The sequence below is a fragment of the Hyperoodon ampullatus genome, assembly GCF_949752795.1.
Source record: "Hyperoodon ampullatus genome assembly, chromosome: 18".
NCBI lineage: Eukaryota > Metazoa > Chordata > Mammalia > Artiodactyla > Ziphiidae > Hyperoodon > Hyperoodon ampullatus.
In genome coordinates, this window is record NC_136931.1 from 13,534,096 (window position 1) to 13,557,667 (window position 23,572).

The window sequence follows — 23,572 nt, forward strand, 5'->3', positions numbered from 1 at the left end:
CATCTCCATGGGGCTAAGTTTTCTCGGAGTAACCTGTGAATTCTGGCTAGCTGCTGTCTGTGCGATACAGCCGTATAGAATAGCTTACGCCTTTTAGCCAGGCAGGTCCTTCTCCCATCCCTTTGTGCTGTGGGTCGGCACCCTGATACCTCTAGCAGGAGGATGACCATCTACCTCGCTGATGAGAGGCATCATGTGGGCATTACCTGGGGTTTAGCACAGACAAGTAGTCAACCATCCTGGGCCTCCCTACTGACCCCAGTTATCAGACTCTTGGGCTAGGGCCACCTGTCTATAATTTTCATCTCTTGCTAATTCTGTAATGAGGGGGGGTTGTGGTTTATTTAACTGACTAAACAAATAAGCCACAGTGTTTGAAAGGGGAAGACCATGTTGCCTTTAGTGTTGCTTTTCCTAGCTGAAAGGGTCTGACCTCAAACTAAACTAAGCTCCAGCGATGCTGAGTTTTCTATGAAACTGTGCTGCTTTTCTTTCAGCTACTCACAGTTCAGTCACCCCACCTTGATGTTCCTCTTCTCCGAGCGCTTGTGACTTTCAGTTCAGCCTCATGTGTCCCTTCCACAGGAGGCCCACTGGCTCAGTGCACGCTCTCTCCCTTAGAAGAGGACGGGGGAGGCAGGACAAGCATCCTGGCTGAGTAATTAAACCTTGTGGCCACGCTGAGTTGAAGAGAGCTACTGGGACCCCAGGGTTGCTTCCCCTGCACAAAATACACAGATCCACACAGAGATAACCCACTTGGGAGTTCCCAGTGTGGAGAGCGTATGTTACCTGAGCCCAAGGTCTGCTTTCCGTCTTCTCTTTCCAGACATCTCTCCACATCTTCTGGAATAGAAGGTAACTTGGGGTAAGAGCGCCCTGCACATGTTCAAGCAGTGTCTCTGTTTTCTAAGGGTGGAACTTGGATCGCACAGACTGTGGCATCCATCTCCACACTTAATTTCCCCTTGCAAACAAATGGCTACTAGAGATTTTAATTAACCATAGCCTTTGTTATCTTGGAATCTTGGATGCATTAGTTCTGATAGGTCTGTAAGTATATTAGAGACAATCCTTTCATTTTATTAGAGCAGCTTACAATTCTCAGGTGTCTGCCTGCTCTGGCATTTCTCTGGGATTTCTGTTTACCCACTAGATCACTGACTTTAGTGTCCACCTTCTTCCGAGGTCTTCACTGATCTAATGAGGGAGTATGTGATTAGAATTCTGTCGGGGGGCCTTGGTATTTTGGTGCAAATGTGAAGTTAACTAGCTGAGAGATGCTGCTTCTAGGCAAAGAGGAGAGGTGCTGCCCAGCTGGAGAGCAGGAAACTGGCACCGGACAATGCAGGTGTTACCAGCAGGGAGCCGACTGACCCAAGAAGATGGAAACAGACGTAGAACTAAAGGTATCCCATGCACACCACTGCAAAGTCGTCTTTATAAATGGAAAGTTATTTGGGATTGAATCCAAAAGAAAATCTACATTTATGCATAAATCACATCTTGTCCATAAATAGGGGTCACACTTCTACGACTCTGACAAGATGTTAAGATTCTGGGGGGAATCACTTGTTTGTTGAGTGCCCTGAAACTTACTTACCTTCCAGCACTTTACAATTCATCCTTCAAGTCTCCTTTGGTCCTTTCAAATATAGGCAATATGAATCTGGTAGGTTTCTCTATCTGGTCCTAAAGGGAAGGGGGTGACTCTTTCCTGCCTCAAGCATAGTTAACAATCAAAACATCTTCATTTCTGTGTCATCCCCGACTTGGGCACTGGGACCGCATGTGTTTGCTTTCTGTGACAACTCACCCTTCCCTGGAGATTGGAGGGATTGTTCAAGGAGTAGCTGGATTCTTGTTTTAGGTGGTTGGTACTTTTTTCTTCTCTCTGAAATGATCTGTTATCACCACTTGTGCTGTACTGGGAGGGGCTCCACAATCTTCTCAGCATGTGCAACTGAAGAATCATTTTGAACCTAGAAACACAAAGTGTGTTGGCTTCACACAGATGGAGAATCAAGGTTGCAAGTCTCCTGTGAGCCTTCTCCTCTCTTGAGATAAGCCTCTAGCTACTTGTGCCACATGTAAATCCCATGGTTATGTGACTGACATTGAGGATTTCTTGTCTGTGATAAAAGCTCTAATTCAGAAAGTTTTTAGAGCAAAAAGGGACGGACAAGACCTACCTGCTTGGATAGCACAATTTGATGTCCTTTAACTTGTGTTTTGGTCACATAGCACTGCATAGGCAGGACAAGCTCCAGGAGAGAAAACTGAACAGTTCCCACTACATTCTAGTGCTTTTCTGAGGAGTCCCTGTACCCCCAAATGCAAGAGATGCCATTGAGCCCAGTGATTAACCCCAGTCTCACTTTGGCCCCCAAGTTCCTGTTTCTGCAGGAGTAGCGCCAAGTCACTTGTTTGCTTCTCATCAGGAGGTGTGCTGCCCCTGGATTCCACCTCCTTGTACAGACCCAGAGTTTTAGCTTTATCGCTTCTTTCCTAGGCTGTTGTTTCCAAGAAAGTAACTCAACGTGAAAAATAACTCTTCAGCTTTCTCCCTTATCCTGCCTTTGCATGCATTTGCGACGTTAACTCCTCCCCACTGCCACCATGTATGTGGCGGGAATGATAGGCGCTTCCTAAAGTGATTTTGCCTCACTGGAGAGATGACCCCTCTGCCTTGATTTCTGCCTCTGTAAAACAACCGCATTGGCTGGCTTTCAGGCATTAACTACAAGTTCCTTTTTATACCTTTGTTGCCTCTTGGCCAGTGTAGGCAGCAAGGATCTAAGTATCTATAGTATCTAAGATAGAGATTTGGTCAGCAGTGCTCAATCCTGAAGTATAACCTACTGTGTTCCTTTTCTTTCTGCACACACACACACCCATCCCTCACAAACTTTGATATAAGCAGCATTTTATCAACAGGAGGTAGAGAAAAGTTTCTCACGAGTAAGGAATTTTCATCTGGCACATGTCACGTGCAGGCACATGGACTCAGGAGCAGCACAGTTGAGTGGAAGAGACGGCAGATGAAATGAGGCAGTAGTCGCGTCCCACAGTGAGTCGTGAGGGAGCTAAGGAGCCACGCATCAGAGCCGCTCCCCAAACCCACCGCCACTGCCCTCCACTTTAAGGTGCTCTGTTAGTTGTAAGCCTCCTTCATTGTCATCACGGGGCTGGCATATGCAGTCCCTTACCATGACAAATACACTATTTTTCAAGAGGACTGAGTATTTTTGTACGTCTTTGCCTTCTCCTTTATCCATTAAACACCAGAGTTGTTCCTTGTGTGTGATTCGTGACTTCTCTGAGCAGAACCCTTGGGGAATTACACGTTTCTTCGTGGGCCATTTTTCTCATGATATTTAGATACACCTATTTTCATCCTTTGCAGACTTTCTGCCTTCTCATTTTTCTGTCTCTCAAGGACAGAAATTGTAAGAAGTGGAGAGGATACTTTTAGCATCTGTTTCAATGGATCTATGCCAGGATTTCCTTTGCACACCAAGAACTGGAGCTTGGGGCACCTCTTTCCTCCAAGCCAGGTTCTAGTGCCTTACACTCCAGAGTGTCACATGGTGGGAGGAGACGAAAAAAAGTACCTTCAACAGATGGGTGTAGGGTCGAAAGCTTCTGCAGCTCGTTTCAGTGAAGGGTCTTCCAGCAGCACAGCTAACACTTTACTCTCTGGTCAACTCTTGGGATGTAAGAAAATGCCATTGTAATTACTGTAAAGGCTACAACTCGTTCTTTGCATTTGTAAACGTGCAGTTCAACTCAGCCCTTTTCTATCCCATGTGTAGCATCAGCATGTGGTCCTGAAAACGTGCGAGGCACGTTAGTAAATGGGATGTTTCTCACGAGCCCTGGTGATGACAGGCACACAGGGTGACAGCATTTCTGCCCTCTGCGAATGTGGTATTAACGTCGTGCACTGTATTTCTACCAAGTCAGATTTCAATTTTATTTTATGTTACTAAGTTTGTAAATGAATAAACGGACATTTTCACTACTCTTGCCGTGTCTGCCTGAGAAATGTCCTGCATCTGTGGTAACCAAATATGTTTTTGCCATCACTAAGAATAATCATCGTACATAAAACCATTTGTACCTGTTCCCAAAGTGTACAAGAGAATTTGAAAACAGGTAAATAAGATACCTTCCCTCCATGCGATGGGGGGCATGGCTGTGGGGGAAAAGCCCCATTTCTTCTCCTGAAGTCCCTGTCACTGGACTTGACATCCTGCCCTTACACTTGACTTCATAGTAAGAACCTGGCACTGACTCATCACTCAAGTATTGGGTTGGCCAAAAAGTTCATTCGGGTCTTTCTGTAAGATGTTAACATGAGCCCATGTCTGTGTGGAAAACGAGCTGTGTATTTTTGCTTACAGCAGTAGGAAGAGAAAGACATGAGAGAGAAGCAGCCAGTGATCCTTTACTATACTTAGCTTCCATCCAGAAATTCAGTCACTGGACTTCTATTCTCTTTACCCAGCTGTTCTGTCAGCCAGCACATCTGGGAGTCCATAGGTAGGCTAACATGTCTAACAAAAACTTCATCATCTTATTGTCCAAACCTGCTCTATTTCCACTTTCCTGAATGATCAACATTTGTTATGACTGAAGTAGTTCCAAAAAAACCATCCCACTGGCTCCAAGGCTAACTCCAAAAGAGGAGGTCCAAAAACATTCCATACAGTGACATGTCTGGAACACGGGGAGAGCCTCCCATGGCAAGTACTTCCAAGGGGACAGCTCTCTCATGACATGTGTCTTCCTCTTATTATGAACATACTGGATTAGGTATATCACAAACCCTATGAACCAGAAGTAAGTCCAGAAAGGAAGAAGCCTCGCAAGCTGAACCTGAGCGGGAAAGACTTACCTTCCGGCTCCTCCACCAAACGAAAGGCCAGCAGAGTTCATTTCCGCCAGGACGAAGTAGCCCCGCACTGAAGGGGACTCGCCCATGATGCACCTCATGTCCGGGGTGAAGGTCTCGGGGCTATTCACCAACTTCATGATCTCCAGAGTCTCCAGTTCCGGCATCCTACGCAGCAGGGAACTCAACAGGGGCTCTGAGCAGCAAAAACAGACCCCAACACAGTCCTCAGCTTTAGGGGATTCAAAACTCCCTACCCCTTACACTTTTCTACTCCCTCTCCTTTCGGAAAATGTCTTGTGGAGGTTTTCTAAGATGAGCCAACTGGGCCATCTGTCAGAAGCAGAAGCCTTGGGAAGTATGGGACATTCCTACAGAGTTCTTGGCGTAAAGACAGAGAAAAAAGATACTCTTGAGAAGGGAAAGGAGCTATGGAAGAGTAAATACTACATCTGGCTATGGAATCTCAAAGGGATCAGGACTCACGGAAAAGCTCTTAAATGACCCCCAAAGAGATGTGCAATAAAAGGCAATGTTTTCCTAAGTTGGAACAGCTGCAAAAGACAGACCCTCAGCCTGTTTTAAGGTAAGTCCATCGTCAGGGAATGATCCAGTGGGACAGTGGTAAAGATGAAGCCAGACTGAAGCTGGCTGGTAGGTACATGGGATTTCTTTACATTATTCTCTTCACTTTTAAAAGTTTGAAATTTCCTAAATTTAAAGAAAAAAAATTTTAAGTCCAAGGGGAAGGAAGGACACTCTTCACTATAGACCCTTTCATATCTTTTGAGTTTGGAACCATGTGACTGTATTACCAATTTGATAAATTAAAATTATTTAAAAATTGAGTAAAAGAACATATTAATGAAACTATTTTCCTTCTTAAAATTCTGTTCAATTTTAAATGAAGTCCTATCAAAAGAAGGTTTCCTCCCAGCCTAAAATTTCAGCAATGATTTTAGGCGAATAAGTGATAAGCCAAAAGTCCCTTAAACCAAGATTTTAATTTTAGGTCCCTGAATCTGCTCACCAATAACTGTATCCTTAGATCAGACAAACTCTGTAGACTACCCTCTGTAACCACCAAAAGGGGTTGTTACAAAGATCAAATAAGGAACTATGGGTATACCTCAGTTCAGTTCTAGACCACCGCAATAAAGTGAATATAGCAATATAGCGAGTCACGTGAATGTTTTGGTTTCTCAGTACATATAAAAATTTTGTTCACACTATACTATAGTGTACTGTATGTACAATAGCATTATGTCTAAAAAATGTACATAACTAGAAACAATGTAAATTAAAAACTACCTGGCTAGATATGCAAGCAACCTAAGTGTTCATCAACAGATGGCTAAAGAAGGTAGGTGTGTGTGTGTGTGTGTGTGTCTATATATATAGAGAGAGAGAGAGACACACACACACAATGGAATACTACTCAGCTCTTAAAAAAAGAAAACTTGCCATTTGCAATAACATGGATGGACTTGAAGGGTATTATGCTTAGTGAAACGAGTCAGAGAAAGACAAACACTATGTTATCACTTATATGTGGACTCTAAAAAAGAAAAACTAGTGAATGTAACAAAAAAGAAACAGACTCACAGATACAGAGAACAAACTAGTGGTAATTGTTCGGGAGAGAGAAAAAAAGGGAGGGACAAGACGGGTAGGGAATCAGGAAGTACAAACTACTATGTATAAAAAGGATAAGCTACAAGGATGTACTGTACAACACAGAATGTAGTCAATATTTGATAATAACTATTAGTGGAACATAACCTTTAAAAATTGTGAATCACTATATTTGTACACATGAAACTTGTATACTGTACATCAATTATACCTCAAAAAAAAGATCATTTAAAAAAATTTTCTACTTAGACTTCAGTGTCTTATTAAAAACTTCTAAAAAAATGTAAAAAACAAAAACCTTCACTGCTAAAATATGCTAATCATCATCTGAGCCTTCAGCAAATCATATCTTTTGCAACAGTAACAACAAAAAGCACTGATCACAGATCCCCGTAACAACCGTAACAATTAAAAAGCTTGAAATATTGTTAGAATTACCAAAATGTGCCAGAGACACAAAGTGAGAAAATGCTGTTGGAGAACAGTCCCAACAGACTTTTTCAACACAAACCTCAATCTATAAAAAACTCAGTATCAGGCTTCCCTGGTGGCACAGTGGTTGAGATTCTGCCTGCCAATGCAGGGAACACAGGTTCGTGCCCCGGTCCCGGAAGATCCCACATGCCACAGAGCGGCTGGGCCCGTGAGCCATGGCCACTGAGCCTGCACGTCCGGAGCCTGTGCTCCGCAACGGGAGAGGCCACGACAGTGAGAGGCCCACGTACCGCAAAAACAAACAAAAAGCCCCCCAAAAAACCTCAGTATCATACAGCAGAGTTTGACACGACACTAAATCAACTATACTTCAAAAATTAAAAAATTGAAAAACGAAACCAAGAAAAAACTCAGTATGTGCGAAGCACAATAAAATGAGGTATGCCTGTGTTCCTGAAAAGGCTTTAAAGTGTAACATCTTAGACAAATATAAGGCAATCTTGTTAGAATCTAGTTCACACACCAAAGTGATCCCAGTCTTCCTGTAGATTCTGAATCTCCAGCTGGTTCTTGCCCTCAGTGAAAATTGGTTTTGGGTTCTTCTCAAAGCCCCCAGACAGGATGCCACCCTGCCAGCTCCGAATATAAATTCTTCCATCGGCATCCACAACAGCTGAGGAAGAGAAATGACAAGGGGGTGGGGGGTAGAGGAGAAGACAGGGTTGAGCGGCAAGCCAGCTGTCTAAATGGACAGAAAAAGCAGCAAAACAAAAAACACCCAAAATTGGACTTATTAACCAAACAGCATTCGGTGAACACAGGCATTCATTAGCTTTAAAATACTGTTCCCGGTCACGGGGGAGGATCCTCCCTCTCAGGTTTACAGTGGAGACTGTTTCTCAGATTATCCCTAACCAGATCACTTACCTAGAAGCTTTGACTAGTTCTCAGAATCAAACTGCTTAACTGCCACTGTGCCATGTGAAAGCCAGAGAGAAGGGGGGACTGCGGAGCCCACTCCAGGGATGAAGGCCTCCAAGTGGTATCAAACCCCTACAGCGCTGGGAGTCTCTGAACAGCCCGAGTTTATAGCTCACCTGCGACATCTCCACAACGTGTAGCATTAAGTCAAGAACTCTAGGTTACATTCCAAACACTCTCAGTTTAGACCTCTGTTTGGGACTACCCGTTAGCTTGCAAACAAACAAAACTGCTTAAGTGCAATGCCCACTCTGGCCATCCTTTCCTAAAGAGTTATTAAAGTCAAGTTAGGATGGGGTCCACCTCCCTGTACCATGCTCCAGAAAAGAAACGAAAAGGAAAGACTCTTCCGGGCACAGTCTGTCCTGAGCAGAAAGCCTTCCTTTGCAGAGGACAGGACAGGGGCAAGGAAACAAGATTAAAAACAAAGTGCAAGTCCTCACTTGGTGTGTTGCTCTGCAGAGGGGTCTCCCAGGGGCGAGTCAGAAGGTAGAAGTGTTCGCAGGCATGTAACGGGATACTAACCGGCTCCTCGTTGGACAGACCCAGCTCGTATGCCCACTACAAACGGACAGATTGATTTGTGGGTGGAAGAGGAACAGAAAGACAAATGAGCAAGTGCAGCCTCTTGAAAAGAGTTTAATTTCAAGTGGCTTCTGTGCGCTCTTGCCTCCACGTCAGCTGTGGGAAGCCAAGTTCCAGCCTGCTTTAGTTCAGTTATTGGACGGGGAGCAACACTACACCCTTTAAACCACAAAGTCTGCTTTTCGAGCAGAGGAAGACAGATTTACCAGCTCGTGAAAGGAGCTCGTGGGGAGCAAGCGAGGCCCTTCTAACAAAACGCCTGGCCTCAACCACAAACCCCAAATACCAATCATAAAGAACTGCACATGGCAGCAAGTACTCCTAGGTCCCCTTAAGACTGTGGAGTGGGAGGCAAGGGATCAATCTGCCTTCAAAGCAGCAGCAGTTTAATGTCCTGGAAACTGAATCCACGCTCCTGACACAATAAAACAGCCTAATACTCATCTGCTGGGTGGTAGGATGAAATGAAACACCACAGACAGACCCGACGCCAAGGACTGGTTTCTCTCAATGCCCAACTCTCCCCTGGCCTTCCTGACCAGGACAGCGCCAATCAGCCAGCGGGGGAGGAAGGAAAAGGTCACCCAGGCTTCTATTTGAGGAGTAAGAACAGGCTTCCGATTTGGAGTGAGAGAATTCTGAGTCTTCCTGTCCAAACAAGAAACAGTGTGGTCCCTGACATCTGCTTAGTGCATCACAATATTAACTGTACATCTGCACCACCCGCCCCACCCCCCCAAAAAAAATCCTGGAGACAAAAGTTAAATAAGAAAAGCAGTGACCCAGTATTGTCGCTAACCTACCTGACCAGCACAGTTGACAAAATAGTGGCACTGGATCTGTCCTTTATCCATCTCCACACCAGTGACTTGACCTTTCCTCACCATAACATGAAGAATACTTGTCCGGTCATAGATCTGAACACCTGTTCCAAGGTAAACAAAGAGTCGGGGCATCATCATCTGATGTTTCAGAATTAGGCACCTGCAGCAGACTCTCAACAAACACGGAAGAGGCCAGGTCGATGCTGGCCTTTAATTTTAAAAACCAAAAAACTCCTGAAACCGCATCCTGAGACTGTGTAAATGGACCTTTCTCAAGACTGAAAATACCAGGCCAACTGAAAAAACTGACTTTAGTATGTAATCAAATTCCAGGAATCATGGGAATTCCCTGGCGGTCCAGCGTTTAGGGCTCTGCGCTTCCACTGCAGGGGGCATGGGTTCGATCCCTGGTCAGGGACATAAGGTCCCACATGCCACGCAGCGTGGCCAAAAAAAAAAATTCCAGGGATCATAAAAGGGGTACGAGAGAAAAAGTGCCATTGGGCATCCTTAAATCCTAATCTACGTACATCAAGAATCAGTTCATCCAAAGTATATAACACCATGGACACTGATTAGTCTTCCCCCCATTCATTCCAACATCAGGATATGATCCAAGCTGCGGATTAAATCCCCAAGGTGTGTTTCAACCTTAGAGCTTCTCAAGTCCTGTGGGGGAGAAAATGCCCTTAAATCTGAAGTGCTTTAAGCGGGACTAAAAGCAGTTCCTTGGAACTTAATAAGACAAATGTGGCCCTGAGGAAAAATATTTATTAACAGATACTATATTAAGACAAAAATTCTAGGAGCCAGGAGCCAGTGTCCCAATATGGAAGTTGGTTGGTGTTCCTGCCCTACTGAGAGATGCTTCCTTAGACGACCTCTTCCTTCCTAACCCCAAAACCTGCTTACCATTTTGGGAGGCAGCACTTGCCAGGGTAAGAGCCACCTCAGCGGAGGACACCACTGCATCCTCGGGGACATGCACGGCCCCCACCAGGTCGTACACATTGAGGAGAGGGTGAAGTTCGGCCACTTTCTTGGGGGAGATGATCTCGGAGGGGATGCCTATAACACTGCCACAGAACACAGGGGGACAATGACATTCACTGCCCTCCGGCAGAGGTCAGCTGACAGTAAAGTTAGGACAGGCTTCTAGCCTCATACGTACTTCAGCCTTGAATTGATGCGCTTCAGGGAGATCAGCCGGTCCTGAGTTTGGGCCAGAAAGATCGAGCCTGTCCTTATGTAACCTGGAAGAAAAAACAGCCCAAACTGAGACAGACCAGGCCAAATGCAGGGGGTGCAGAATAGCAAGCCCACTAGACTGTAAAGTGGAAGACCCGTGATGAGTCCTGGGCTGCCACCTCCCAATCATTCTCAGCTCACAGTTCTGTGAGGATCAAATGAGTCTAATGTACATAAAATCACTCTTACACTAGAAATGAAGGACACCATTGCTGAACAAACCTTTGGTTTTTTTTGGGGGGGGGCGAGAAGTAACTGTGACCCATCAATTCTTCACTCCTTATGTAATTATAATTAGACACTTTCTCCTCTTATTGTTGGTGGGAGAGTAACCCTTGGTGAAGGCCACTCAGCACATCTTCCACCTCAGTACAACCAGCAGGCCTGTGACCTAAGCTCAGCCAATCTGATCCTCCTGGAATACTGAGTCTTGAGCAAGGAAGGGAATGGCTGGACATCCCTCATCTCGGGAGCAGCAGCGTCCTGGCCACATGATTCCTGTTCCAGCTGAGGGACTGGCTGCTGTTGGGTCCCTACAACCTGGCCTCCACCCTGCCTCCAGCTGGCAGCCTCCTGCCAACTCTACAGGCCCCAGTGGCCTTCCAACAAACTCCTTTCGCCCAAGTTAGCCACGGTCAATTCCTGTTGTTTGCAATCAACGTGCTGGATATGACCACTATTACACCTGAGTCAATGACAATCCTCCCAGAATGCAATGAGTCTTAGCTTTTTTGAAGAAAAACTTGCATCAATCAAGTGTCTTTTTAAAAAGGAAATACAGTCACGATCATTTAAATATTTTATTGTCCCTTCTGAAACCATCAGATAAATATGACCTTCGCTGACGTGACAAGATTGCCAAGTTTGGAAACCTGAAATTTCAGAGCCTGATTTTACAAGTGGTAAATTTATCCTCAATATATTTACTCCTTTGCTCAATCCTGGGGTACACAGAAAGCAGAACTGTCCATACCACTGTGAAAAATAAACTTGCTAATCACAGGTCCATGTTTGTTCACACTTCCTTTTGTCTTTGACTGAAGGTGGAGTCTAAATACTGTGATCAGAAGTCCCTGGCTTTGTTCTTTTTTCCCCTATAGTAAAGTTGTTATTCATAAGAAATGCAAATAGATTATTTCTGATAGTGTTCCACTGAACGTTCCCCCCTTTTCCTGATGGTTTTATTCTATATTTGAATATGCAAAATGTTTACATCATTCTAAAAGTCAAAACTATACAAGGTCAGGCCAGAAATACCACTACCCCCCAGACCCCCACCCTGCACCCTGTTTCCCACCTACCCTGGGAGGTAACCAACTTCAGTACTTTCCGGTTTATCCTTCCTATGTTTCTTTCTTTGCAAAATTAACTATACATTTGCATATTTTCTTATTTCTTCTTACACAAAAGTAGCACATTTTATATACTTTTTAACACCTTGTTTTTCTCATTTAATAATTATCACAGAGATCACTCCATAGCAATTCACAGACATCTTCCTCCTTCTTTTTACATCTACCTAATAATCCTTTGTGGGGATGTTCCATTTTATTTTACCAATCTCATGCACGTATATTTTTGTACAAGATGTTCTTAAGTGGAAAAAACAAAGTACATACTATGCTTAATACAATCTCATTTGGGTTAAAAAAAGTAGACCTGTATATCCATGCAAACTAACCACAGACTAGTAACCTTCTGGTGGGTATTCAGTGGGGAGGATCACTTTTTATTTTTAGATTTCTGTATTGTTCACATTTATTATCATGAATATATAACTTATTACATATGTTTAAACCTTTTTAAAAGTTCCTTCTAACCCACAAAGTAATTTTTAAAAATTGATTTGTCACCGACTTGGTAAATTAACGGTTTAATCTACCTGCATCTAGGTTTTTCATCTGTAAAAGAATGATCTGGGCTTCCCTGGTGGTGCAGTGGTTAAGAATCTGCCTGCCAATGCAGGGGACATGGGTTCAAGCCCTGGTCCTGGAAGATCCCACATGCCACGGAGCAACTAAGCCCGTGCGCCACAACTACCGAGCCTGTGTTCTAGAGCCTGCGAGCCACAACTACTGAGCCCCCATGCCACAACTACTGAAGCCCACGCACCTAGAGCCCGTGCTCTGCAACAAGAGGAGCCACCGTAATGAGAAGCCCGTGCACTGCGATGAAGAGTAGCCCCCGCTTGCTGCAACTAGAGAAAGCCCACGCGCAGCAATGAAGACCCAATGCAGCCAAAAATAAGTAAAATAAATAAATTTTTAAAAAAGAGAGAGCTTCCCTGGTGGCGCAGTGGTTGAGAGTCCACTTGCTGACGCAGGGGACACAGGTTCATGTCCCAGTCCGGGAGGATCCCACATGCCGCGGAGAGGCTAGGCCCGTGAGCCATGGCCACTGGACCTGTGCGTCCGGAGCCTGTGCTCCACAACAGGAGAGGCCACAGCAGTGAGAGGCCCGCGTACTGCCCAAAAAAAAAAAAAAAAAAAAAAAAAAAGATCCTTCCTTATTATAAGATCAAATAATATGTGGAATACTTTCAAAGATTATTAAAACTTTTACATTATCATGTTCAATCACTTGACAAAAATTACATCATGTGCAAAAGAAACACTGCAGAAACTGGTATCTGCATAATAAGGACCCTTGGAATGACCCAGTAATTCAGAGTAGAAAGCAGTTAACATACACCTCACATGAATGAACTATGTTCAGAGGATTAGCTTATTATATGTTATCATCAAATCTACGTTGTACACATGTCACTTATTTAATATCTCAAAGCAGTCCACTGATTGACAGCAGTCACTGGAATGCACACCTGTACATCCTGCTGGACAACAGAATTCTCCAGCAGGGAAGTCCCTACATCACCTTTCACTGCATCACTGGTGAACTACAATGGGGGTGACAGATTGAGGGGGATGCCCTTACTCTCTGTTGCCTGACTTCCTCACTGCCCCACAGACATCAAAGAGAGATCAGGCCCAATAAAGGATTCCAGCCAGTGACCTCGAACAAAAGCTAGGCTAACTTACCTTACAGAAAAGAAGCCTGCAGCCCTGATTCCTCTGGAATCTAACCAGCTGAGCCATGTAAGGCTCAACCAAGCACGAGTAACTGAACCAAAGGACCAGGAGTCAGCAGTTCCATTTCTGGGCTCATTATGTGGACCCTCTTCTGACTCAAATACTGGTTAGTATCTGATTCAAGTACCTTGTTGTCATTAAATTAAATCCAACCAAAAAGGACTGAAATACAGTTAGGTCCATGTCTATCATATTCAAGTTATTAGAAAATCAGTCTTAAGTTACAATTTACAAATAAGGTGACACTTCCGTTGGCAAAAAGAAAAGCTACCATTTTTGTCAGTATTAATCTTAAAGTATCTGTGATCTGAATTATGCAAGGTCTGCCTCATATAGGCATTGTCCTGAATTTCATCACTGGGCCTCACTACCCTCTCATGATTATACTGTGGTCACCAAACTGCTTCATCAGCCACGAGACTGGGTTTGACTCTGGGCTTCTATCTAATCCATCACCTTATAACAAAGCGCTGGACTTTCTTTCTACCTTGTTACCATATGGGACCATAACATGGCTTCGTCTCCCTCTTCTTGGGACAGTCCCTACTTACTCCAGTATTATTTAACCTACAATTCTGTGTCCCTACCCACTTAATTACACAGGTAAGGAGAAATGCATGTTTATGCTTTCTAGGTAGAAATATCCTTAATATCAATTTTTGAAGTGCAGTGGGTCAAACTATGATTTAACTACCAAGCACCTAAAGTTGAGTTGTTTCTCCTCCTCTTCATTTAGGAGCCGAGTGTTGCACTTACTATACTTCAATGAGTGAAATATACAGGAAATGGCCCAGGAAAACTTCCACTTTATAAGAATTACAGAATCTGAAAAGGAGCTAGGATACTGACTGAAGGCCCTCGATTTACAGATAAGGAAAGTGAAGACAGCTCAACAAGCTAAGTGACTTGCCCAAGGTCATACCCTGACAAGTGGCAAAACCCGTATTAAAACTCAAGTCTGAATTACCAAATCACAAGCTGACTTGGTAAAGGACCAAATACAGTACTGAGTAAAAGAGTCTAGATTACCTGCTTACCTGTATGGATCCCTGTTTCTTGCTCTAACTGATGGTAGAGTTTGTTTGAGTAGTCTGCCATCTTTTGCTCAATGGTCAAGTGCCTGGCAGTGCTTAGGATGCCAGCACAGAACCTCGTAGAGCCAGCAGCCAGCCTGCAGGATAGATGCAAATGCTATTAGGTAGACGCACACATCGGTGAAGACAAGAAGTTCAAGGTTCCTCATTATACCACTGTTGTAACATCCAAAGATGGAAACAACCGCAATGTCCATCAACATGAGAATGATTTAAAATTTTGGAGTTCACCTGTACAACAGAATACTTTACGGCCATAAAAACTAAATGAACACTTTTATGCACCAATCCTAATGGAACAACCCTAATGAAAAAAGCCAGGTGAGGAACACCGTCTAAGGTATGCTACTACTCGTATGAAAAAGGGAAAAAAAAATGAATATGCATATACCCACGTACATACCTACCAATACATATGTGATTAGACATGGAGAAGAGTGTCTGAAATGGTACCTAAGGAACTAACTGGCTTCCAGGGAGGGAAACTTGTAGCTAGAGGTCAGCGAGCAGAAGGAGACTTTCCCCTGTACACCCTTTTACATTTTCAAGTCTGAACTATGTAGATGTATCACCTATTCAGAAATAACCACACTTTAAATTTTTAAAATGTTGTCCAATTTGTGGTAGGCAACAGAACATAAAGAGCATGGAATAGAAAAAGGACACTAGGTGAAAAGTGAATCAATTCGAATAAAGCAGCAACGTTAGTTTAAAATAATGTATCACAATTGCGTCATTAATTGAAACATTAATCCTAATATAAGATGTTAATAGTAGGTAAACCTGGATGCAAGGTATATGGTAACTCTGCACTATTGTTGCAATTGTTCTATAAATCTAAACTGTTCTAAAGTAAGTCAATCAACTGAAAAGGAGCAGAAATAAGAAAGAATGTAGCCAATTTCATTTTGGCTCAAAGAGGAAGCACCTGAGTCGCAGGATTTATTGCTGTATTGTTACAACAAAGAGAGCAAGATGGTAAGATGTGCTTTGAACCGGAAATAAACACATCTTTTAGCTACTTGTTATGTTCCCATCTGCCATCTCTCTGAAAACCAGAAAACAGGAGTATTAGGCATTGCAAAACAAAGTACCAAAGATTTCGCTTTTCTGTAATTCTACTTACGCTACTTCGTGACACTTACATTAGCTACTGCTGGGTCAGTACTACTGAAATGAGAGGGATGAGGGAAGCCCACAGAATCAGTGCAGCACAGCCCCCAGCCACGTCCAGCTTCATCCCTACCTGCCCTGCTCCAAAAGCACGATATCCTTCCATCCCATCTTGGAGAGGTGATAGGCCACAGATGTGCCCATGATTCCACCACCACAGATGACCACCTGTGCCTGGGCAGGCAGGGCCACAGAATGCGCTTTGGCAGCTGACGCACCGCTCCTGGCTGGGGACCACTTCTGCCATCCTCGGCTGCTTCTGGGTCTTCGGACCACCGACAGCAACCAGCAAAACATCACGTCTGTCAGCAACTGGGAGACGTGCTCTCACTCAGCTAAGAAGCGGATCCCAAGAATTCAAACTAGACAGAGAAAACCAAGAGCATAAGATTAACGAGAAAGCGCTGAAACACAGAAAAATAATTGTACATTCAGCGAATGTCTGAGGACTTACTGAGTTCCAGACACATTGCTAGGTATAGATACAGCAATGAACACAAATGAGGAGGTCCCTGCCTTTACACAACTTATATCTGAGACAGAGAGAGACAAGCAGCCAATATACAAATAAAACAAGTAACAAAGCTAGTACGACGGAGTCACTAGGGGCACACCAAAAAATCATGGTCAGAAGGAAGGTGACATTTGAAAAGACCTGATGGATGAAAAAGAACCAGCTATGTGAGAGTGTTCAGACAGAAGAACCAGCATGTGCAAAGGCCCTGAAGTGAGACACAGCTTGAGGAATCCAAGCACAGAAAAGAGGCCAGTGTGTCCACAGCACGTGAGGGAGGGGAGGTGACCTGAGACCGAGCTGGAGGTGGCAGAGACGAATCGTACACAGCACTTGGATGCCCCCACGAGGAGTGGGATTTATTCTACATGCAAAGGAAAATACTAAAGCAGGGGAATGACATAATCTTGTCTGTTTTTCCAAGATCAGGCTGGCTCCATGGAAGGATCCTAGAAGGACAGGGAAAGCAGGGGTGAGTCAGGAAGCCATGGCAGTTCTCCAGGGGGGACACCATGGTGGCTCAGACAAGGATGGTGGCAGCAGAGTCAGAGAAATGACTGGACTGTGTGGGAAGGAGAAAAGACAGAACTTACTTGCCAACAAACCGGACGTTAAAACGGGAAAAACGGAGAAGTATGGATGATGGCTAAGTGTGTGGGGTGAGCAACTGGGGCCACGGACTACGTGAGATGGATCAGACACCGGGAGGGAGGCTGTGAGGGTGTGCATGCGTGTGGACAGTGAAAGGGCCCCGTCTTAGACGTCAACAGCCAGAGACCCAGCAGGCAGCACGTGGAAACAGGGAGCAGCAGCTGGGTTCCCAAGCCTGAAACCTGGGGGTGTGGTCCGGGAGTCATTAGCACATGTAGAATATTTGAAGCCCGAGCATCTCGAGGAACAAGACCCCCAAGGCTCCCGGCATTTACACACAAGGAAGAGAAGGAAAGGACTACAAACAGGACTGAACGCTGTGGACGCACAGAGCGTCCTGAGAAAGAACAGTGGCTAAAGAGATAGAGAAGGAGGGGCCAGTGAGGTAGAAAGAAAACCAGGCAGAGGGCACAGAAGCCAACAGAGGAACGTGTGTGAAGAAGCGGTAACTACAGAGGGTGCCGAGGGGGGAGCAAGACGGCCACGTGTCCACCAGACGTGACAGCACGGAGCCCCAGGTGTCCTCAGAAAGAACATTCTCAGGGGAATGGCAGGGAGAGAACAGAGACTAGAACAAGCTAAAGAGTAAGCGAGATGAGGCAGTGAGGCCACCGCTCCGCCGTGCTCTGACGGGAGCAGGGAACTCGGAGCCCAGCAAGGTGGTCTGCGTTCAGGGCCGGGAGCTATTGAGCATGTTTCACCGCTGGGGGGATGAGCCAGTGAAAAGGGAAGAGACGGGAGAGAAAGGAGAGGCCAGAACAGAGGATGAGGCCCAGAAGGAGGAGAGGGAGAGACGGGATTCAAAGCTGCAGGGGAGGACAGCTCGCCTCACGCTCCCACGGCGATGGGGGGAGTTGAAGGTACCACGCGTGCGCTCCGGAGAGCAGACGATGACGAGTCCCGTCAGGCTGGTCACTTACACACCAGTCACCAAGACACACTCCTACAGCACAACAAATACCCTACGTTAGACAAGGAAAAGCGTGGAGGCCCGGTCCACGGGGATGAGGAGCGGGTAGAGAGTAAGACCTAAGCTGAGCCTGGGAGGGGCAAAATCGGGACAGAGAGGGAAGCACACACCATCAAGCTGCAGAACAAGTCCGACCCTAACTGCCTGTGAGACAGGCTGGGGCCTGGGACCCTTTGTCGCAGTGCCTGCACCAGGACAAACATCTCCTGGAGCAACAGAACACAGAGAAACAGTAAGGGACTAAAACTAACTGCATGCAGGGCAGCGGGGGCGAAAAGAACAAAGATACAAAAAGGCCAAAACCCACCTGCCATTTCTGAGGTGCCAGAAGCAAAAGCAGGCTCCTGGCACGATCCCCGCGCACAGCACCACCACGGGGCTGGGCAGACCACCCAAGCCGCCCCCCGGCCCCACCCACCGATCGGCCCCCACCCTGGGGGAGTGAGCACGGCAACCTGCGGCTTGCTTTCGCTCCCTTGAGTCCCGATAAAGCCTTGCCTCAACTTCTACTGATTAAGGAGTCCAAGAACCCACTGGTGGATGACAGCGAAGGACCTGGCTCAGAGGCCGAAGCTTCTATGAACCCTGGGTAATAGCAGAAACTGAAGTACGGTGAAGCCAGACCATGGAAGGCTCTGATACTTGGTCCAGTACCACAGGCTGAATATGACAAAGGCAGGGTTTTAACAAAATGAATCTAACAGCAAAACGGGACTGTTCAAGTTTCAAGAAACTGAAGAAAGACCTGCTCGCAGACTATGCAGTCACAGACGTACAGGAAGACGAGGCCTGAAGACCAGAGTGGGGGCGACAAGCAGACACGAGGGTAGGACGTGGCTAGCAAGTCACCAACAGCACGTCCACCAGCAGCCTCAGGACCCAGCACGCTCCACCATCAGCCTGAATCACCTAAGGCCACGTATCAACACCCATCTGTCAGGGGACTCTCAGATGTGTGACGAGGGCAGGCACAGACTGCATCCCAAGAGAAATCCCAACCAACTAGGGACTAACTCTTCTGGCCACCTTGAGGTCCCACCACACCTCATGTCCCTGTCAAACTATGTCTCAAGATGGAAGCTTCTCCACACACCTAGTCTTGCTGTAAGCTCATCTCCACATGGCCAATTTCTCTCCCCAGTTCCAAACCATCTGCTTTCCTCCCCTAAAACCTCTCTATGGGCACTCTAGAACATCCTTACCAAAGTGACCCCTTCACGAATGTTCTCTCCACCCTCTGTCTTAATGGAAATGCAGCTCTCCTGAGGGAACTGTCACTGTCACACGGCCAGCCCTGTTCCACTGACCTCACCATCAAGAGGCACGGTCGGCATCCTCCTTGCTTCTGAACCATTACCACTCAATCACGCTGGGAAAAGACCCTGTTCCCTTGTTCCTTAAGCGAGCAGGCACGCCTTCCTAGCTCCGGGCTCCTTCCTATTAAGCCACAGGCACAGCTCTCTCTACATCCGGGTTCTGAACCCATAACACGGCTTTTCTCCCAACCTTTTAACACCCCCTCCTCTCTTCCTTCATCAGAGGAGATAACCTGTCTCACCTTGTTCCCAAACTCCCACCTGTAAACCTCCCGGCATCGGCAAACCATCTCTGCCTTCCTCCACAGGGTCGGAAGTTAATCCCTTACCGTGGCCTGGACCCCCCTTCCTGCCCCTTCCCCTGAACCGAGCTCCAGCACCTGTCCTCCCTCTTTCACACACCTTCACATTTACCTCCTTAAGTACCCCCTGCCCCCGCCCAGGGGATTTAAGGAATAAAACAAAGCGCGAAAACACTCTTCAATTAGCAATTTTTAATTTTTAAAATTCTAAGTTATAAAATGATGTTCTGCAGAAAATCAAAAACAAAAGTAAAGGGCTTCCCGGGTGGTGCAGTGGTTAAGAATCCGCCTGCCAATGCAGGGGACATGGGTTCGAGCCCTGGTCCGGGAAGATCCCACATGCAGCAGAGCAACTAAGCCCGTGCGCCACAACTACTGAGCCTGCGCTCTAGAGGCCACGCGTCACAACTACTGAGCCCACCTGCTGCAACTACTAAAGCCCATGTGCCTAGAGCCCATGCTCCACAACAAGAGAACCCACTGCAGTGAGAAGCCCACACACCGCAACAAAGAGTAGCTCCCACTCACTGCAACTAGAGAAAGCCTGTGCACAGCAACAAAGACCCAATGTAGCCAAAAATTAAAATAAATAAAATTTATTAAAAAAAAAAGAAAAACAGGAGGAAGTTAAGATTTCCCTCCACTCAAAGGTCACCAATACCAGTGTCAATTATATTTTCCCAGAATGTTAAATTTGCAGCAATGAGCTGCCCTGACGTCCACTTGTTTGCCACCACCTTTGTCTTAAGTCCTTCTTCTATTACCTTGGTGATGGCACGGTCGGCCAGTGGACTTTTTAAGCAAGAATTTCTTAACATGTGTTTCACAGCCTGTCTTTTCTACTTCACAATAAATAACGTACACAAAGCACTGCTTACATTTGTTTTTCACTCCCCCCGCCGCCCCGTCCTGCCCCACCAGGCCACCGCACTCCTCTCACCAGGAACGCAAATGTTGCTACTTTCCAAGGGCACTCTCTGGGCACCGTCTCACTCCCTCCTGTTCACACGCTCTTTCCTTGTTCCCTGTGGCACCTTCTGCCCCATCACTGGCCTCTCTCCTCTGCCCCTCCCTCTGTGCTGACGTCCCCCAGGGCTCCCTGAGGCCAGCTTCGCTTCCCCATCCACCGCTGTTCAGGGTGACCCCCTTTCCTGCCATGACTGATGGCCTAACCCCCAGCACTCCTGAGCCTCAGACCTGCACGTCTAGTGGAAGAAGGGCCACCTCCACCTGGACTCCCACAGGCCAAACTGAGCACATCCAAAAGGTAAAGCCGTCTTCCCCAACCTCCAACCCTGCTCCACGTCCTGTGTCCCCCAGGAACACCATATACTAGAATCCTGGGTGTCATCCCACGTTCCTCCCTTTCTCTCGTCTCCTCTCTCCAGTCAATCATCAAGGCCTAACCAACAACCCTACATCCTAGATCTCCCTCCAATGGATCTACTCTCCATCCCCACTGCCCTGAACTGAGCACAGCCCGCCACCCTCTCTGTTTACTGCAGAAGGTTCCCAACCGGGCTTCCCGCCTCTAGTCTGCACGCCATTCTCCCCACGCCCCGCAGCCTTCACACAGAGGCCTGCGCACATCTCTGACATGAAGACCCTATTTCGTGCCCCTGTTCAGACCCTTCAATGGCTATCTGGTGCCCTCAGAAAAAGTCAAATTCCTTAATAGGAAGTGCAAGACCCTGCTCACTTCTTACCTCTGATCTCATTTCTCTCCTCTCTCCTCTCACACTCTCATCAAACCTCAACTACTTTAATTCCTCACACGTGTCAGGCATGCACTTTCTCTTCCACCTCTGGGACTCGTGCAGACTGTTCCTTCTCAGTGGCATAGTTCCTGCCACCCCTCCCCGCAAATAAAGATAATCCCTGCAGCTCTCAGCCTGTTTGACATCTTATTTGTTCCCACTCTCCCCCCAACACTCAGGTAACTGTTCTATATTTCCCCAAACACCCTGCACAAGCCCCAGCTCAGAGCCAATCACACTCTCTAAGGGTCTGTCTGCCAATAAGGGAAGCAAAACAGCAAGCCGCGTGAGGAGGAAACAGACTTCAGAAGCAGACAGATCTGGGTCTCATAATCTCCCCCACCACTCATTAGCTGTATAACTTTGAGCAAGTTGTTCAGTCTCTGTGGTTCAGGCTGCTCGTCTGTTACATGGGCTAGGAATACCTACCTCACGTGGCTGCTGCAAGACTAAAGCAGAGATGCAGGAAGAACATGGCAAGTGGTGCCTCAGAAGCACTTGGAAAGTGGTAGCCTTTAGCCCCCCTGGGATAATGGAGCTCTCTGAGAGCAGGGACCACTTATAACTTGATCAGGGTTGTCACAGTAGGCACCTTGGAAATACAACCTGACAATTAAATGAGAACAGAGAACAAAGGAGATGGGGAAAAAATTCAGTGATGACTCAGATCTCAAGGCTAGGCCCCCAGACGTGAGGAGATCTCTAAATAACCTGATATAATTTTTTAAAAAGGTTATATTCTTATAGGTAGTTATGATGTGCCAGGCACTGCTTTATGTATACAACTAATTTAACCCTCACAAATCTAGAAGATGTTACAATTTTTATTCTACATTTGAGGTAAAGGAGGCACAGAGACGTGAAGTGACTGATCCAAGATCCTACAATACTGGTGAGTGGCAGAGCCTCAATTCAAAGCCTGCCAGTTCAGCACTACAGTCCGCCATTGAATCATTACTTCATGCTACCTGTAAGCTAGGATTAGATGATTAAAAAAGGGTAGCTGTGAGGGAGGCCAGAAACACAAGGCACTTCCCCGAATAGAAAAAAGGAATTGCAAAGGTAGCATTAAAAACATAACAGGGACTTCTCTGGTGGCGCAGTGCTTAAGAATCTGCCTGCCAATGCAGGGGACACAGGTTCGAGCCCTGGTCCGGGAAGATCCCACATGCCGCAGAGCAACTAAGCCCGTGAGCCACAACTACTGAGCCTGTTGTGCTCTAGGGCCTGTGAGCCACAACTACGGAAGCCCACGCACCGCAGCGAAGAGTAGCCCCCGCTCACCACAACTAGAGAAAGCCCGCGCGGAGCAATGAAGACCCAACACAACCAAAAATAAATAATAAAAAAAACCCAAAAACATAACAACAGATAAGTTTCAATTTCAAGATGGAAGAAATAATACTAAAAGGCCAGGGTGATAAGAACCAAGAAAAGGATTTTTGACCTTGTGCTCATCATGACCTTCAAGAGTCAGTGAAGTGGTGAGGACAAAAAAAGGATTTACAGTGGATGCAAACAATGAAGGTACAGGAGGCATCAAAGTCTATTCCAGTAGGTCTGGCAGCTAAAGCAAAATAAAACTTGAGAGCAAAGGAGATAAAGCCAGTAGAGAAGAAACGGAAGATGTCAAAGACAACAAAGTAAAACACACACCTGGCTGAAAATAAATTATGTGTTTAATTTCTGCTAAGGAGAAGAATTTCTGCTAAACAATCTCAATACTGACGCTGGTTATGCTCAGATCTGATTACACCAACAAGAGCAAGAGGACAGCTCCAACTCCTTCTGAGCTGTTCCTCTGCATGGTCAAAACACCTTGTACAAATTGGCTGCTGGTCACAAGGGAGACGGGGTGAGAAGAGACGGATTAACATAACATTTCCCACACCTGCCTCCAAATGAGAGCCACCTGGGACACACTCACTCACATGCTCCCTCTCTGGAGATTCTGATCCTGCGGTCCAGGGTGCTGTATTTTTCAACAAGTGCACCAGGTGACCAGCCAAGTTTGAGAACTTAACACAAATCTCTAGCCCTAGGAACGTGTCCCCTTCAGCCCGGCTACCTCGCCGCCCCGCAGCCCCCGACAACATGCTTA

The 23,572-nt window shown here is 46.1% G+C and overlaps 1 protein-coding gene and 1 long non-coding RNA gene across 2 annotated transcripts; one reads left to right on the plus strand and one right to left on the minus strand.

Moving 5' to 3' along the window:
* Positions 1 to 1,308: 1,308 nt before the first annotated feature.
* Positions 1,309 to 4,026, plus strand: LOC307066532. The gene is made up of 2 exons (XR_013811384.1): positions 1,309 to 1,409; positions 3,816 to 4,026. It is a non-coding gene; the product is annotated as an uncharacterized lncRNA (long non-coding RNA).
* Positions 4,027 to 4,896: 870 nt separating this feature from the next.
* On the minus strand, positions 4,897 to 16,258 carry LOC307066595 (pyruvate dehydrogenase phosphatase regulatory subunit, mitochondrial-like; the record flags this gene model as incomplete). Its single annotated transcript, XM_079723788.1, has 8 exons — positions 4,897 to 5,093; positions 7,491 to 7,640; positions 8,392 to 8,509; positions 9,337 to 9,458; positions 10,270 to 10,433; positions 10,529 to 10,610; positions 14,732 to 14,865; positions 16,035 to 16,258. The coding sequence occupies 8 exons, from the start codon at positions 16,256 to 16,258 to the stop codon at positions 4,897 to 4,899; spliced, it is 1,191 nt and encodes a 396-aa protein (XP_079579914.1).
* Between the last annotated feature and the right edge of the window lie 7,314 nt (positions 16,259 to 23,572).